At 59.2% G+C, this 14,655-nt stretch overlaps 7 protein-coding genes across 7 annotated transcripts; 4 read left to right on the forward strand and 3 right to left on the reverse strand.

The window, feature by feature from the left end:
* Positions 1 to 744: 744 nt before the first annotated feature.
* Positions 745 to 947, reverse strand: SPRG_04735 (hypothetical protein; the record flags this gene model as incomplete). The annotated part of the gene is made up of 2 exons (XM_012343141.1): positions 745 to 784; positions 817 to 947. The coding sequence occupies 2 exons, from the start codon at positions 945 to 947 to the stop codon at positions 745 to 747; spliced, it is 171 nt and encodes a 56-aa protein (XP_012198531.1).
* A 337-nt stretch (positions 948 to 1,284) lies between these two features.
* Positions 1,285 to 2,008, forward strand: SPRG_04736 (hypothetical protein; the record flags this gene model as incomplete). The annotated part of the gene is made up of 2 exons (XM_012343142.1): positions 1,285 to 1,910; positions 1,942 to 2,008. The coding sequence occupies 2 exons, from the start codon at positions 1,285 to 1,287 to the stop codon at positions 2,006 to 2,008; spliced, it is 693 nt and encodes a 230-aa protein (XP_012198532.1).
* A 546-nt stretch (positions 2,009 to 2,554) lies between these two features.
* On the forward strand, positions 2,555 to 3,013 carry SPRG_04737 (hypothetical protein; the record flags this gene model as incomplete). The annotated part of the gene is made up of 3 exons (XM_012343143.1): positions 2,555 to 2,686; positions 2,780 to 2,836; positions 2,891 to 3,013. 3 exons carry the CDS (start codon positions 2,555 to 2,557, stop codon positions 3,011 to 3,013), a joined length of 312 nt encoding a protein of 103 aa, XP_012198533.1.
* Positions 3,014 to 3,029: 16 nt separating this feature from the next.
* Positions 3,030 to 5,672, forward strand: SPRG_04738 (hypothetical protein; the record flags this gene model as incomplete). The annotated part of the gene is made up of 3 exons (XM_012343144.1): positions 3,030 to 4,967; positions 5,017 to 5,371; positions 5,425 to 5,672. 3 exons carry the CDS (start codon positions 3,030 to 3,032, stop codon positions 5,670 to 5,672), a joined length of 2,541 nt encoding a protein of 846 aa, XP_012198534.1.
* An 8-nt stretch (positions 5,673 to 5,680) lies between these two features.
* SPRG_04739 (hypothetical protein) lies at positions 5,681 to 8,010 on the reverse strand (the record flags this gene model as incomplete). Its single annotated transcript, XM_012343145.1, has 3 exons — positions 5,681 to 6,862; positions 6,910 to 7,374; positions 7,421 to 8,010. 3 exons carry the CDS (start codon positions 8,008 to 8,010, stop codon positions 5,701 to 5,703), a joined length of 2,217 nt encoding a protein of 738 aa, XP_012198535.1. The 3' UTR covers positions 5,681 to 5,700.
* Positions 8,011 to 8,519: 509 nt separating this feature from the next.
* Positions 8,520 to 9,949, forward strand: SPRG_04740 (hypothetical protein; the record flags this gene model as incomplete). The annotated part of the gene is made up of 9 exons (XM_012343146.1): positions 8,520 to 8,547; positions 8,599 to 8,654; positions 8,791 to 8,851; positions 8,899 to 8,988; positions 9,038 to 9,084; positions 9,129 to 9,227; positions 9,271 to 9,491; positions 9,539 to 9,701; positions 9,752 to 9,949. 9 exons carry the CDS (start codon positions 8,520 to 8,522, stop codon positions 9,884 to 9,886), a joined length of 900 nt encoding a protein of 299 aa, XP_012198536.1. The 3' UTR covers positions 9,887 to 9,949.
* A 74-nt stretch (positions 9,950 to 10,023) lies between these two features.
* SPRG_04741 (hypothetical protein) lies at positions 10,024 to 14,642 on the reverse strand (the record flags this gene model as incomplete). Its single annotated transcript, XM_012343147.1, has 2 exons — positions 10,024 to 13,289; positions 13,349 to 14,642. The coding sequence occupies 2 exons, from the start codon at positions 14,640 to 14,642 to the stop codon at positions 10,024 to 10,026; spliced, it is 4,560 nt and encodes a 1,519-aa protein (XP_012198537.1).
* Between the last annotated feature and the right edge of the window lie 13 nt (positions 14,643 to 14,655).

A 14,655-nucleotide genomic window follows, 5' to 3' on the forward strand; every position in this document is an offset into this window, starting at 1 on the left:
GCAACGCGGTAGAGAACAAAGCCAGAAGTGTTGCTATCGGCGGCAGAGGAGGACGACACCATTGCAAAGTACTCGGACTGCTGCTACGACGATTTGAGTTGCACCGCTTGAAGTACGTTGTGACCTCGTTGTTGGTGCATCTCAAGACGAGCGCCATGTTCTTCGTCTGCAAGAGGTGCTGCAGCCCCAAGCACAAGTCCGCGTTCTCGGACGGCGCTGGCTCCACGTCGGCATGGAGAGGGTAGCCCAAGACGACGCTGCCGTCAATGGACGAAAGCGGCACGTAGTGCAGACCCGTCATGGCCCCAAGACCCGCATGCATGGACGCGCGCGACTCGTCGCGGTACAAGCACATGGCGCTTCGAAGGACGAGGTGGAGGCGCATTGGCTTTTCTTTGAATGCGATCGTGCACGGTACGTACGACTGCAAGCGCCGCAGCCATGGTTTCTAGCATAAAGTGTAGCTGCACAAGGTGTAGGCAGCCATAGAATACCATCGTGCGACGCAGGTCAAGCAGGCTGTCTTCAGCTTGTACGACCGAAACGTGGGGAAAGGCTCCGATGCTTTCGACGAGCTCCATGATCGCGGCCACCGTAGCACCAATGTCTTCGTCGTCGCGTCGAAGCAAGATCATCTCCATGTGACCGGACGACGCCTTCCAAAAGCTCACGAGGCGTCGTGTCTCGGGCAGGTGCGTCGGCGACGTCAAGATGAGGATGGTACCATCAGCTTGCAGGAGAAGCTCAGCGACGCGACCAAAGTCTTGCGCGCACGAGCATCGCCCTTCCTGATGAGAAAGAGGAGAGCGCGGAAACGCGCTCTTGATGGCGTCGATTTGGCTCTGGAGGCTGCTCATGGAGCACACGGGGCGACGGACGGGCGCGCCGGCGCCGATGGCGTTGACGCTGGCGACGACGGCCGAGTGGCGCAGGAAGGAGATGGCCATGAAGACCTCAGAGAGCACGGAGAGGCAGCGATAGAGCGCTCCCTCCTCCATGCCACAGACGTTGACGAGTACATGGACTGGCGTCGTCTCGGCGCGGACTTGCGCCATGCGGCCGACGATCTTTCTTGGGAAATGAGCTCCGCGTGTGTTTCATTGGTCAAAATGTAGCCAATCAAGAGGATTTTGCCAATTGCGCTAAAAACACGCCACGCGACTATTGCGTTGCGCCATGGTCTGCACGCAAAGCGGGCTTTGCAGAGCATGGAGTTGCGTGTGTTTAGCATAATGATGGGCCGATTGATTGGGTGAAGTCCTCGGACAAATCGGATTTGCCAATATGGCCCAGCCCCGGAAGCAAGGCCACCAGTGCTCGTACGCGACGTCGGCCGCGATCTCAGGCGCCGACATCACGGTCGCAGTCATCCAAGACACTCGTCAGGTAGACGGGCTAGGCGGCGAAGTGTGGCCCGGCGCCCATCTTCTCTGCCAGCACTTGGAAGTCCATGCCGCGAGCCTCAACCTCGCAAATGCGCGCGTCCTCGAGCTTGGCGCGGGCTGTGGCCTCTGCGGTCTCGTTGCCGCTGCCCTTAAGGCGCCGTCTGTGACGCTCACGGACGAATATCCCGATTTGCTGCAGACCAACATCGACTTGAACCGCGCTTGGCTCGGCAACCAGGTCGTGGACGCCCGCGAGCTCGTGTGGGGGGATGAAAGCGTTCGAGACGAAGGCCTCGCCTTTGACATTGTCTTGGGCAGCGAAATCACGCAGCTCGGACGTGGGTTGCATCGCCCGCTCCTGGAAACCGTGACCTGGGTCGCCCACGCGTCGACAATCGCGCTCTTCTCGATGGACGTGTGTCGTGACACGTGTATTGGCGAGTGCAATCCTGCGCGTTGCATTGCGTCCCACTTTGTCTACATGGCGCGCGAAGTCGGCTTCGCCGTGAAGAAGCATCCGTCCGTGTGTCTGACGTCCATGCCGTCCGTGACCAAGGCCGTCGGCGCGCTCGGTCGCACATGGCCGCTTGAGGGAGACGAGCTCAGCACGGTCTTCGAGCTAACCCTAAATTCCACACACGAATAAGACAATGTCTCTTGCTTCGCTTTGATCATGTTGCTTGAGCTTCTGTTGCCTTGGGGTTGCAGGTTTTTGTGTCATCGCGATGGGCCTCTTTCATGGCTCTACCATCCTCGCTCTTGAGACTAGCTCTACAGATGTAATTTTGAATGACAAGGTATGACAAGTTGTCGTTCAGGTTGTACCGACGCCCTCATGAGAACCTCAGGCGGCGTCGACTCGAAAGCGCGGGAAGGGCGACGCTTTGAAATGGACACCTTTTTGACCAATCAGACGCGAGGTGCCAGAACAGACCAATTGCATCGCATGGCGTTTTGAAAATCCAATTCGCCATCGACCGACGAACCTCGGCGCGGACGCGGGCAGGCCAAGCGCGCGTGTACATAGGACGTCCACGGAAGGAAGACATGGCCATGGACATGCACGCTTCCTCGATGGAAGATGACCTACGGAAGCATCGGCAGCCACCGAAGGTACGACTGCAGGCGCGACGACGTCGCTCATCGTCGAGGGCTCATGGTGAGGCCAGATGGATGAGCCCTATCCTCGGCTGCAGGACGGCCGCTACGACGCACACCTCGACCGACGCATGACGATGAACGAGCTCGACATGTCGTTCTCGCTCTTGAACCCGGAGAAGTCCAACTTCCTCGCGAGCCTTGTATGGACTTGGTTGGTACCGCAAGCGCTCATCGCGCGGCGATAGGAAGCGCGACAAGACGAGCATCCGCTGCTGCCGATCGTTTTCGAGCAGCTTTGCGCCGTCCACGAGTCGTACCAGACGCAGACGCGCATCATGAAGCGATGGAAGGTACACTGCTCATCATACGTCGGACAGTACAGGACCTTCTGCAATGCTCTCTAGGACGCCGAGCTCGAGCTGAGCTTGACGCAAGAGAAGAACCACGAAGGCGATGTGCAAGAGCTCATCGACGTAGGGTGTCTTGGCTGCCACTTGCATGTAACTTGCCCTCATATAGGTCATTGAGGACCTGCGGCAAAAGATGACGTTCTCCGAGACCAAAGATGCGAGCTCGCGACGGCAGTCCCGAGTGAGTGTCGACTCGTTCACCAACGACAGCGGCCTCGTCGCGTTCCTGTCCCAGCAACTTGAAACCGCGCAGAGCCAGCTCCTCGATCTTGAGCGCGACTTCAACGTCAAGACGGCCCGACAGGACGTCATGCGCGAGCAGCTCGAGAACCAAGCCATGACGCTCCAAGACGTCAACCAAGAACTCACGAACGAGTTGCTTAAGCTTCGGGCGACCCACAGCAGCGCGTTGCCAACCAGCGCGGCGTGTGAGACAGCCAACACAGAGCTCCGGGATGAGATCACGCGTCTGCGCGCCGACTGCGAGGCCATGGATGCGCAACACACCCGCACGCTGGATGCCCTCAAACACGAGCTCGGTGCGCTCACGGACGAGAATGCATCGCTTGTCGCGCGTAATTACGCTCTGGAGAGCCACATCGCCGGCCTGAAAGCACCCGTCGCCTCTCAATCGCCAGCAAACGAGCCATTGAAGGGCCTTGAAAAGAAGCTTGACGAAGCCCGCATCACTAATCTCGGTCTCGCAGAGCGCAACGTCGCGCTCAATGATCAAGCGGTGCGGCTCGAAATGGAGCTTCGGGACGCGCTGGCGCGAAGCCAACGTCTTGTCGACGTGGAGAAGCAAAACCAGACGCTCCAGCAGCTGCTTTGCGAAGCCCGCGACGAGACCGAAGAGCTCCAGTCGGTCAGCGACGCCATGCGCAAGGAAAACACGTTTCTTCTCGACCAAAACACCGAGCTCATGCACGACGTGCGCGTGCTCTCGTCTGCTGTTGACGATCTCAAGCTCGCACAGATGAGAGAGACGACCGCATCGGACACGACACCGACAGAACAGCACCAGAAGGACGTCCATGCCGATCAAATCGCGATGCTCGAGACCGCCCTTGCCGAGAACGATGCCAAGATCACTGCCCTCCGTGATCTCAACCAGGACACGCTTGCCGAGCTCGAGACGAAGCTGACGCATATTCAGACGCTGGAGACACAGCTTGTTGAGCGTCCGTCATCGTCTTCGCCCGACGACCGTGTGCACTTGGTCCAGGAAAACGCGCGTCTGCGAACGGTCGTCGAAGAGCTTGAAGCCGATCTTGGTCAGCGCACGACCGAGCTCGCGCGTATGGAGCGCAGCCTCGCATCCATCCGTGCGGCCCCATCCCAAGCTGAGCTTGCCGCTGTACATGCGCTGGAAGTGATGAAGCAGCGCGAAACGCGGTTGCAAGAAGAGGTCCACCGGTTGACAGCTAAGGTCGACGCCATGGCGGTCGAGCGCGATGACTTGGTGCGCAGCATCAACGACAGCGAACGCTGGTCCGTCCAGATGCGCGACGAGATGAAGCGCATGGATACGCAGTTTGAGCAAGTCATGACCCATAGGACGCAGGATCTACAGCGCCAGCACGACAGCTTGACCGACGCGTTGGCACGCGAGAAGGCAATCGTAGCGCAGTTGCGGGACCAAGTGGCCAAGATTCCCGCTGAAAGTCCCGAACTGGACGAGCTTCGCGCCGTGCATCACACACTGCGAAACATGATTGTCGACATTGCAGAGCACGTGGCGGTCGACTGCCCGCGGCGCGCGTCCCAAGACCCAAATGAGCTTGTCGCCGCGCTGTCTGGTCTCCGGCATCACGTGTGGAGCCTTGAGCAACACAAGGCTGCGTCGACCGCCGAAACGCAAGGCCTGCGCGACGCGACGACGCGCGTCAATGACGAACTCGCAGCGATGCGCCAGGAGCTTACCAAGGCACACACTGCCGAAGCGCATCTCAAGCGTCAACTGACAACGGCCGAGCAAGCGCTACGCGCCAAAATGACCGAGCTGCGACAGAGCGCCAACAAAGTGGAAATTCTGGAGGCTGAGCTGGTGGCGCGCACTGACGCTGGCGAGGTATGTGATGACAGGGCACTGCTTGCATCCGGCTGACGTGTTAATGTAGGCGAGTCGGCGAGATATCAAGAAGCTTAAGTCGCAAGTGCAGGACCTCCAAGACGAACACGAGCGCTGTGCCTTGCGGGTTATTGATCTCCTGAGCCTCCTTGGCGTCGCGGCCACCAACCCCCAACAGCTACACATTTCAAAGGCGCTCGACCATGCAACGCGGCGTGTGGCAGCAATCCTCCGCTCCGCCAACGAAAAGCTCCAGGGCACAGCGACGGCGCACGAAAACGAACGCGACTCGCTCAGCGCCCAGCTGCGCGCGGCCACCGAGCGCGGGCTCCAGCTCGAAACGGATGTCACCGCCTTTCTGACGGCGCTCTTTCGCACTTTTGGCCGCGAGTACGACGCCACGCGTACAATGCACGAGGCGTTTACGACCACCACCGAGCTGGTTGCCGACTTGCAGCGTCAACGCCAGACGGCAACGACCACCGCGCACGGGTCGTCGGACCGGCGCCTGGCGACACTGGTCGCAAGATCGAGCGCATGAACGAGCACATGACACAGATGTTTCACGAGTGCCTCGTGCTTCAGCGCATGAACGAATCGTACGCGCACGAAGTCGCGCACCTGCGGGCGCGCGAGAAGCACCTCGAGCACGACCTCGTCTCGGTGCTCGGCAATTCGAACCGTCGGGTCCCCGAGACGCGATAAAAACAACACGCACGTAGTAGTATTAGTATTAGGACGGACGACTGCCCTGCATTGCGTACATGGAGTGACCATACGTGGCCATGATCGAGCCCGTTGACGCGACCGACGACGGTCGCGGCGACTCGGGCGCATGTCCATTGTACAATGGCCGTGGCCCCACCATCATTTGGTGGTTGCTCGCGATGCTCGCGTTCCGGTCCCGAGTCGGGTCGTAGGCACTGATGGGGTTCGACGTCGCACGGACTTGTCGCGTCGGGTCGAACAAGATAGCGCTCGACGAGTTCCGGTCTCTTCGCGTCGAGACGCTCGACTTGGTGCGCGTCGGGCGCGTCGGGTCCATGTCCACGTAGTAGCCCGTCGCGTTCGAGGCGATGCGGCCGCGATGGATCGGGTACTCGATGCGGTTCTCTTGCAGGTACTGCAAGTCGACGTTGTGTCGCCTGGCGTTCTTCTCGTCGTCGTCATGGGCCTCGGAGAACGAGTCGTGGACGGCGATGCGGGATGTGTCCATGACGGCGCCCTGCATGATGGGAATGTCCGAGTGCTGGCTCGCGATCGGGCACGGACTCCCGCCGTACGAGTAGAGGCCGGCGCGCGAGAGCTGCCACTGCGTCCAGAGCATGCGCTTGTGCTGGCGCTGCTTGTAGTAGCTCACGCCGAGAAGAGAAAAGAGCGCGATGGCAACGACGCTCGTCGACGCGATGAGCACGATCGTCGTCGTCGAAAGCGACGACGCTCCGAGTGGTGCTGCAATCGTGATCGTTTGGAACGTCGCGACGTCGAGGCGCGTGCCCTGAAGCGTGTTGAGTGTCGCCCACGCGTACACGACGTACGAGCCCGGCGCGGTCCATCGTAAGGTGGCGGCGGTGGTCCCGTTGCTGGGTGTGAACGGCGAAGTGGCGAGCGGTTTGGAGCCCGAGAATGGCGAACACGGCGCGGTGCAGGTCACGACGCGCGACCAAGCGACGCTCCAGTTGGCCGGGAGGTCCACGAGGTGGCTCGCCGCGCTGATGTCGGGCGTCACTTGCCACGCGACGAGCGTCGACGCGTTGAGCGCCGGCGTGGCGTCGAGGCCGCGAAGCGTAATGGCCACGGGGCACGACGACCCCGTCGAGTGCGTTCCGAGCATCGAGGTTGCGTCGACGTCGTGGATGGCGGTCGGCGCAAAGAGCTTCCAGCAGTAGGTCGTGCTGGGCGCGAACGACGAGTCGTCAGCCGACGACGTTGTCGTGTCAACTTTGAGCTGAAAGTACGAGGCCATGTGCACATGTCGCCCGTCCAGACCGCGCATGACGACATGTGCAAACCGAGGTAGAGCCCCGTCGGTAGGCTCAGGAGCGTCGTCGCAAACGACGCCGATTGGCTCGACTCGCTGATGTTGCCCGCGAGGTCCTGGGACGACGCCACGTAGGGCTTTTGGTTGAACACGTGGCAGTAGCCGTCGTCGACGTTGCTGCACAAGTGAACCGCCGTGTGCAGAACGCTGGTCGGCGAAATGCGCATGCCACCCGCGTACTCGGCACGGACATGGAGCGACCACGCGATCGGGATCGGCGACAGGCTCTGCGCGGCCAGTGGCGACGTGACGTTGAGTGCGATCGGGCAGTCGGCGGAAAACCCGGCCGAATCGTCGCGGTTGACGAGCCGATCGTACGCGACTTGGTCGGTCGCCCAGCAGTAGGTGGACGTCGCGTCGTAGGTTCTAGCAGTCGCATGAGGTCATGGAATAGAGCGGACGAGACACGTACACGGGAAAGCGCGTCGGGATTGGGTACTGGACGTCAATGGAGCGAAACGTTGCAAAGTGAAAGAAGGAGCCTTGGAGGTTGGCGACCGAGAAGCGCGCGAGGACGATCAAACTGCCGGCGCGGTCCGGCAGCAGCAGCGGTTCTGGCGGCGCCAAGCTCGTGGCACCGACTGCCGTGACGTTTTTGCGCACGGGCGACGAGACAGCGAGGTACGGCAATGCCGACGGCACTGTGTCGCCCTGCGACGTAGTCTCGTTGCTGAGGAAGAGACCGATGTAGCTGTCGGCAATCTGAGCTGGCGCTTCGCTTTGGTTGCGCCGGCTGAACTGGATCTGGGCGAGGTCGAAGCCCAGCGCTGACGGTCCAACGTACTTGGCCGTGAACGCAATGCCCTGCAGCGGCTGGCGCGGCTCGCCGTTGGGCACGAGGAGGAGCGTCTCAAACCCGCACTGGGCGCCTATGTACGTCGATGACGGCGCCGCGTCCGACCAGCAGTAGACGACGCTGCCGGTTGTGTCGAGGCCGCTGACAGCGAGTACGTGGAGCCACGCTATCCAAAGGAGCCGGACGACGCCATGGCGGGCAACCATGTCTGATGTCGACCGGCAAAATCGTGAAATCAAGTCAAACGCCACCGCGACGTACGTTTAACGTGGGTTAAACCTGTTTTGCCGCGATTACTCACGGCGCACGCTACGGCCGACGCGCCCTTTGTCCGTAGCACATCGGCTGCTTCAGTACGCTCATACGCAGACGCATAGATGTGTCCGAGGCACTGCCAGCATACTGACTCGTTAACCAGTATACAATTGTATGAAGGCGGCGAGCACCTTATACCCCGTGGTACAGGCGGTGACAGACCGACATTGCACATTGCACTTTCCGTGTCTATCCAAACGTTGGCGCCATGTACTATCTATCCAGTCGAGCTATCCAGTCGCGCTTTGTAATGATTTGCTGTCGTCCTGTGCTCACTTTGGCAACCGTTGTGTAACCAACCGGAAGCGATGGGCTTTTGGCGGACCGAGGTGCCGGCACCCGATGAGCGGTCCGTCGCCATGACGCGGCCATCCCATGGTGAGTAACACACGCCGATAGGATGCTCAAGACGATCGAGAAGCTCCAATGTACTACATACTACGGTATTTCGAGTCACACGCTTGACGGTGCCAATTTAGTGACGGAACCCGACTTGCGCAAGATGTACAAGCATTTCTGCCGCTCCGACAAGGAGGTAGACATGTGGTTTTGGTGTTTGCATTACCCTGAGAATGCGCTGCTTTCTAGTACGCCCTCGACAGTCGATAGCATTGCACTAACGCTTCCATGCGACGACAAATAGCGGCAGCGGGACCATCGACCGCGACGAGTTCTTCCGCAGCGTCCGCGAAGAACGCACGGCAGTTGGTGACGCCGTCTTTGCCCTCATCGGTGCCTTTCGACACGATGGATTCTTTGCCTGATCGCAACCGCTGTAGATATTGACGGCAGCGGCGAGCTCGATTTCAGCGAGTACGTCGAGGCGCTGGGCGCCTTCTGCCTTCTCAACACGCAAGAGATCCTCAAATGCACGCACACACAAGGCAGGGATGCGGACTTGACGTCGCCTTTGTGTAGTCTGTTTCTTTGTCTTTGATCTGGACAAGAGCGGAACAATCGAAGACGTATGACACAATACACTGCTGGTAGATACGTACCTTGTGCGTAGGCGGAGCTCGCAGCGCTCCTCGAAGTGCTGCACGCCGATGGAGGCACGAGCAATATGAAGGAAGCGCTCGAACGATTCCAATTTAGCGGCGACGGCAAGGTGCGCCACCTCGTTTTTCAATCGTTTTGATTCTCGAACGTAGATTGATTTTCGGGAATTCGAGAGCCTCAACCAGCAGTTCCCGACGCTTCTATACCCCGTGTACCGCCTCCAAGAGAACCTCAGAGCCTACTCGATGGGCGAAGCATGGTGGACGAAGCGTGCAGTTCTTCTCCAAGCCATCAAAGACGAGAAAGACAAGCCCGAGGGCGAGAGCAAAGAAGCCATCGCGGCCAAGCGCCGCGCCCAGCTCGCGTTGGCGCGGTGCGTTTATAACCACGAGACTGTCGGCGCGAAGACGCCATGGCTAGGAGGAAAATGGGTTGCTTTCGATACTACTTTTGCCCGTGCCGGCGTAGCAAGTACATGGTCGATGAGGACGCGGTCACCGAGGCGGCGCTCATCGAAGAAGCCAAGAGGCGCGAGATCGAAGCTCAGAAGAAGAAGCTCGAAGAAGCCATGGAAGCGCGAGCCGTACTTCTATCCTCGGCGCGTTTGTACGCTGACGAGCTGCGTGTTTCTAGCGAAAGGAGCGGCTACAAGCCAAGCGCAATGTGGTTGCCGCCGACGGTCGACCTGTCATGTCCAAGGAGCAACGCAAGGAGCGCGCCAAGAAGCGGCGACAGCGCGATATGAAAGACCTTCCGACGCGCAAATGACAAGGCATCGACGAGTTGTACACAGTGCGTCTCTGGGTTGAAACTTACGTCGTACTATTGATGGTTCGATGTTGTTGCGAGTCGCAGACACGATGTGGTGTTGCTGTTTATGCTGGGGTTAGGGCTACTCGATTTTGCTAGAGGTGGCTAATGGGAATGGCCCGTGCAAAGCGCTGTAGAGTGATCGGTTTGGTCAAATTTGTGGGTACCGCAATGACGCGCCACGTCTTGATGTCGAGGATGTACAAGGTGTCATCATACTCGACACTCAGTAGCCCGGCGAGAACGGCAGACGTCTTGTCCAAATAGACGTCGCCGTGGTACGTCCAGTGCGACCAGTCAAGCATGTACAAGCTCTGCGAGTTCAGGACGAGCGAGTGCACGTTTCGCCGTGCAAGGTGCGGCTGCAGCGTGCGCTCGAGTCGATAGCACAGCGCGACGCAAGCACACGCAATGAACACGACACTGAGAACGCCGCGCGGGGACCCAATGTGAATGGCGGCGCTGGTACACACCAGCCCCGCATCCATGTCAACGTAGGTGCAGCTTCGGTCCAAGGCGGCCGTGTACGAGACGGGTGCCACGAGTGTCCAAATCGACACCACCGCGTACGTCAAAAGCGAGCTCTTGTAGGCATAGGTCGTCGTGTACTCGAGCGTGACGCAGCTGCCAAGGTCGTTCAGTGCGTAGACGAGCCACGTGCTTTCCCCGGCCGCAAGGATCGTCTGGTACCAAGGAAGTGGTGGCGAGCGCATGAGCGTGACTTGGCCCACTTGTTGTAGCCGCAGCGGCGATGTGTTGAGCATCCAAATTGCCGTGATGCTTCGCAGGAGGAGGAACGAGCGACCGGCCCAGACGTGCCCCACGATGCGGTTGATTTCGTACAAGTTGTTGCCCTCCAGGTGTCCTCGTTGACCAACGCTGTAGAGCGTCACGAGTCCCGCGATCGAGATGAGCAGCCCCGTCATGTAAATGGTGCAGCCGAGGAGAAAAGTGGCAAAGCTGACTGGAATCTCGTTCGGGTCGGGGCTCCCCCGGATGAGCATCGCACCCGATGAAATGGATGCAATCGCACCCGCGTCGCCTTGAAACAAGACGACTTCACGCCGACCGTCCAGCCACTCGAAGACGTGGCACCAGCCGTAGAACGCCCAGAGAGGCTCATTCGGCTCGAGCAAGTTGATCTGGTACAGCAGCGTGTCTGCGTCGTCAAACGTTGCCGTGTAGTACTGAATCGTTTGAATGTTGAGAGCATAAAGGACGTCATGTGCTTCGGTGGCGACGGCTTGTAATGCATCGAACGTCGCTGCATAGTCGGCGAGAAAGCGCATGGTCCGAGTAAAGCCGATGGGACACAAGGGGGAGAGACCCGAGCACGGATCAATGGCGCAGAGCGCACTGGCATCTGGTACGATGCCAGTGCTCGCGCGTAGACTGAGAAACGCAAAAATGAGCTCGGCGCGGGAGGGTACCATCGTGTCCAAGAAGAGAGCGTGACACGCACTGGACGCGCCAAAGTTGCTCAGGCGGCCGTAGAATGCTGGCTCTTGCGGAACGTCGTTGCCGCACATGAGGTTGCCGCCGTTCGCCATGAGCGAGAGATCGTTGTTTAAGAACGGTGGCAGCGAACAGACGCGGGGCTTGGCAGGGAGAGCAAAGTAACTTGTCTGCGCGAGCGCGTCAGTGACGAGGAGGGTGTTGAGCGCTTGATGAAAGTTGTTGTAGAGCTGAAGCCCCGCGAGTGGACACGAGATATAGTGCATATCAACCGCACCAAACGGCCCGATCGTCGCCTGTAGCACGATCAAACCAGGTGTCAATGGCTGGAGAAGGGTTAGGTTTTGGAACAAGACGTCTTGACTCGAGGCATTCGTAAACGCAAAGCGAGGACTCGATGCGAGAAGACTGTAGCCTCCAATCAATGACGTGTTGGTAGCAATGGCCCAGAGATCGCTCGCGAACGCCCAGTACATTCGGTGGGATGTCTGCTGCAGAAGATGAAAGCTGGCATCCGACCGACTCAGCGTCAGCGACGACGTGTAGCCTAGCGCAGATGTGATTGAGAAGGTGTCGATCATGCCAATCGTCTTGTAGTTTTGCCACTGCAGCTGGAATCGAGTAAGGTTGTAGCGACGCCAGAGAGCCACTTCGTCATTGACCGAATTGGTGTTGAGTTTGAGATTCGTGAGCCACTGCTGACCACGTTGCGAGGTCTGAAGGTGCGCAACAAAACCAATCTCAAACGACGAGCCCCAGCAGCGGTCCCACGCAGTCCAGTCGCGAATGTTACGAAGAGGAATCTCCAAGTACACGGCGCCATTGTCCATCTGTGAGGCAACACATCGCGCTTGGCGCCTTGTGGTGCTAGCCATGGCCCAATGCCGATCCAAGTCGAGCCAGCAGTACTGCGTAAGCATCCACGGCAGCATGCACGGGTTCATGTCTCGAAGGCCTTGCACAAAACGAGTCAGAGGCACGCTGGCGTCCATGAGCTGGCGCCGGGGGGCATGTGCACTCCAGGCAATAGAAGCCACCGAGCCGTTGTAGAGCTGCGAGATGTCGGCAAGCGCGGTGCTGGTCAAGTCGAGCGTCGTGTTGGTTGAGATGAGGAGCTGCTGGTTGAAGGCATTGGCCAAGAAGGCGTGCATGCCGGTGCTGTTGAAGCCCGCCCAGCCAAAGTCGTTGGCCAAAAACGTCTGCGCGACCGTGAGGAAGGCGACGTTGGAAGCGAGGCTGAAGATCGTATACAGGACACCCCCTAGTAGCACCAGCCTGGCCACACGTTGTCGACTTCGCACAATAGGCTCATAATCGGAGTCGGTCCGAGCAAAGACGGGAAGGGCGGACGACGGGCCGGCATGCACCAAGCGTATTTGGTGACGCTCCATGACAAATCTGTCGGCGGGCAGTGGCAGCCAGAGCTTGGTATCAAAGAGGCCATAGCGAGGAATGGACAAGATGCCGCACATGGCCGCCGACACAATGTTAAGGGACGCGATGCGACCGTGCAGCGTCTCGTTGTGGTCCAGAAACGCCGTCGCAGCCGACGGAAGGACGAACGATGGAATGTGCGCGTCGATGACGACGACGGAATTCCGATACTGAGCGTACACACGAGCGACGCTGTAGGTGACGACAAGGGACCCGACGAGCACAGCTATCTGCAATAGAGTGCGCTGGACATGTCCAATTTGGATGCTGCCGCTGTTGCAGTAAAGCATTTGGTCCATGTTTTGCGAAAAGCACGCACGATGGAGCGTCGTGGCCATCTCAACGGGCGCTGCGACGTCCAGAAGCGCTAGCACCAACCACGCCACGCCAGAGCTCCACGGCGCGTACGTGGCTGTCAAAGCGCCCGTGAGAGGGTGCAGCATCTCGTGTACGACGTAGGTGATCCACGTGGCTTCACCAGCGAGGACGCAAGAGACGAAGAACGATCGAGGCACGCCTCGAGCCACTGACCAGTTGCATTCGCCATTGGCTGCACGCTCGCCGACGCCAAGCACACGATCGCCGAGAGACCGCGAACCGTCAACAACGTCCTGTTTAGCCACGTAGCGCTCGTGATGCGCTGAAACTTGAACCAAGGTGAGTGCATTGGTCGGTGGTAGAGCCAGAGACCAATAACGAGAATCGCCAGACCGAGCAGCGTGAGACTCACGAGCACAGAAGAGTACCAAAAGTAGATGCCAAAGCTGGAGCTGATGACGTATGGCGCCAGTGGCATCGGTGGCATCCTCGATGACATGAGTACGAATCGGCCATAGTCACCTTCGAATGAGACGACCTCGCGGGTGTTCATCGCCCACTCGTAGACGCTCACCCAGCCAAAGAAAGCAAATGAAGAATCAAGCAGACGCTGCGTCTCAATCACAGGCGACGCATTGCGGCCGACAAACTGCATGAGCTGCAGTGGCGGAAGCGACGACGTCGGTAAACGAAGCTCTGAGAGAGATGGCACAAGCGTTGCGGTGGCCTTGAGAGTGTGCAGTGCCGTGACGCAACCATGTATCTCGGCGGCAGGCAGAAGCGCGCAGATGGAAGCGGTGGCGTTGGCGTCACTGAGCATCGTCCAGGCAAAGAGACTAGCGAGCGGCGACAAAGTGTACGCCAGCGCCTTTTGCGTGCCACACGAATCGTCAAAGCCAAACGACTCTTGGACGAAAGTGAGGCCGACACCAAAGCCACACGTGGGGTTGCCGCCGTAGAAGAGGAGTGCCGGATCTTGCCACTTGAGCGGCGTCGGATGAAGCTCCACCGTGCCGATTGCATCGAGCGCCGGCGCCAAAGCTATGTCGGACGCGAGATGCGCCAACAAAAGTGACCGAAAGACCTGGACTGTGGTGTAAAGTTCGGATGGGATCGGTACCCAGAGCACATCGATAGTGGCCATGGGACCGATCTGATTGTGCACGGCTTGAAAGGACGGTGGGAGCGGGTACGCGACGGCACTGTTCTCCATTAAGTTGGTGTTGGCGAGACCAAAGAAGGTGCTGGCGTTTTGAACGAGGCTTTGGTTACCGCCGGGGACGTTTAAATTGGTCTGGAGCGACGGAAACATGTAGTCGCACGTCCAGAGCGTGCCACGATGAATACTCGCAACGCTCTTGAGGCGATGCGGCCAGACGTAGCCCAGAGCATTCTGGATCTGAATGTCTTCTTGCAGACCAATTTGGTACTGGTTGGCGTACTGCAGCACAAAATACGAAAGGCCCGCGTTCGACCAGACTCGGACTTCGTCGTGCACATCCAGCATCTGATGCGACGCC

This window comes from Saprolegnia parasitica (assembly GCF_000151545.1).
Source record: "Saprolegnia parasitica CBS 223.65 unplaced genomic scaffold supercont2.12, whole genome shotgun sequence".
NCBI lineage: Eukaryota > Oomycota > Saprolegniomycetes > Saprolegniales > Saprolegniaceae > Saprolegnia > Saprolegnia parasitica.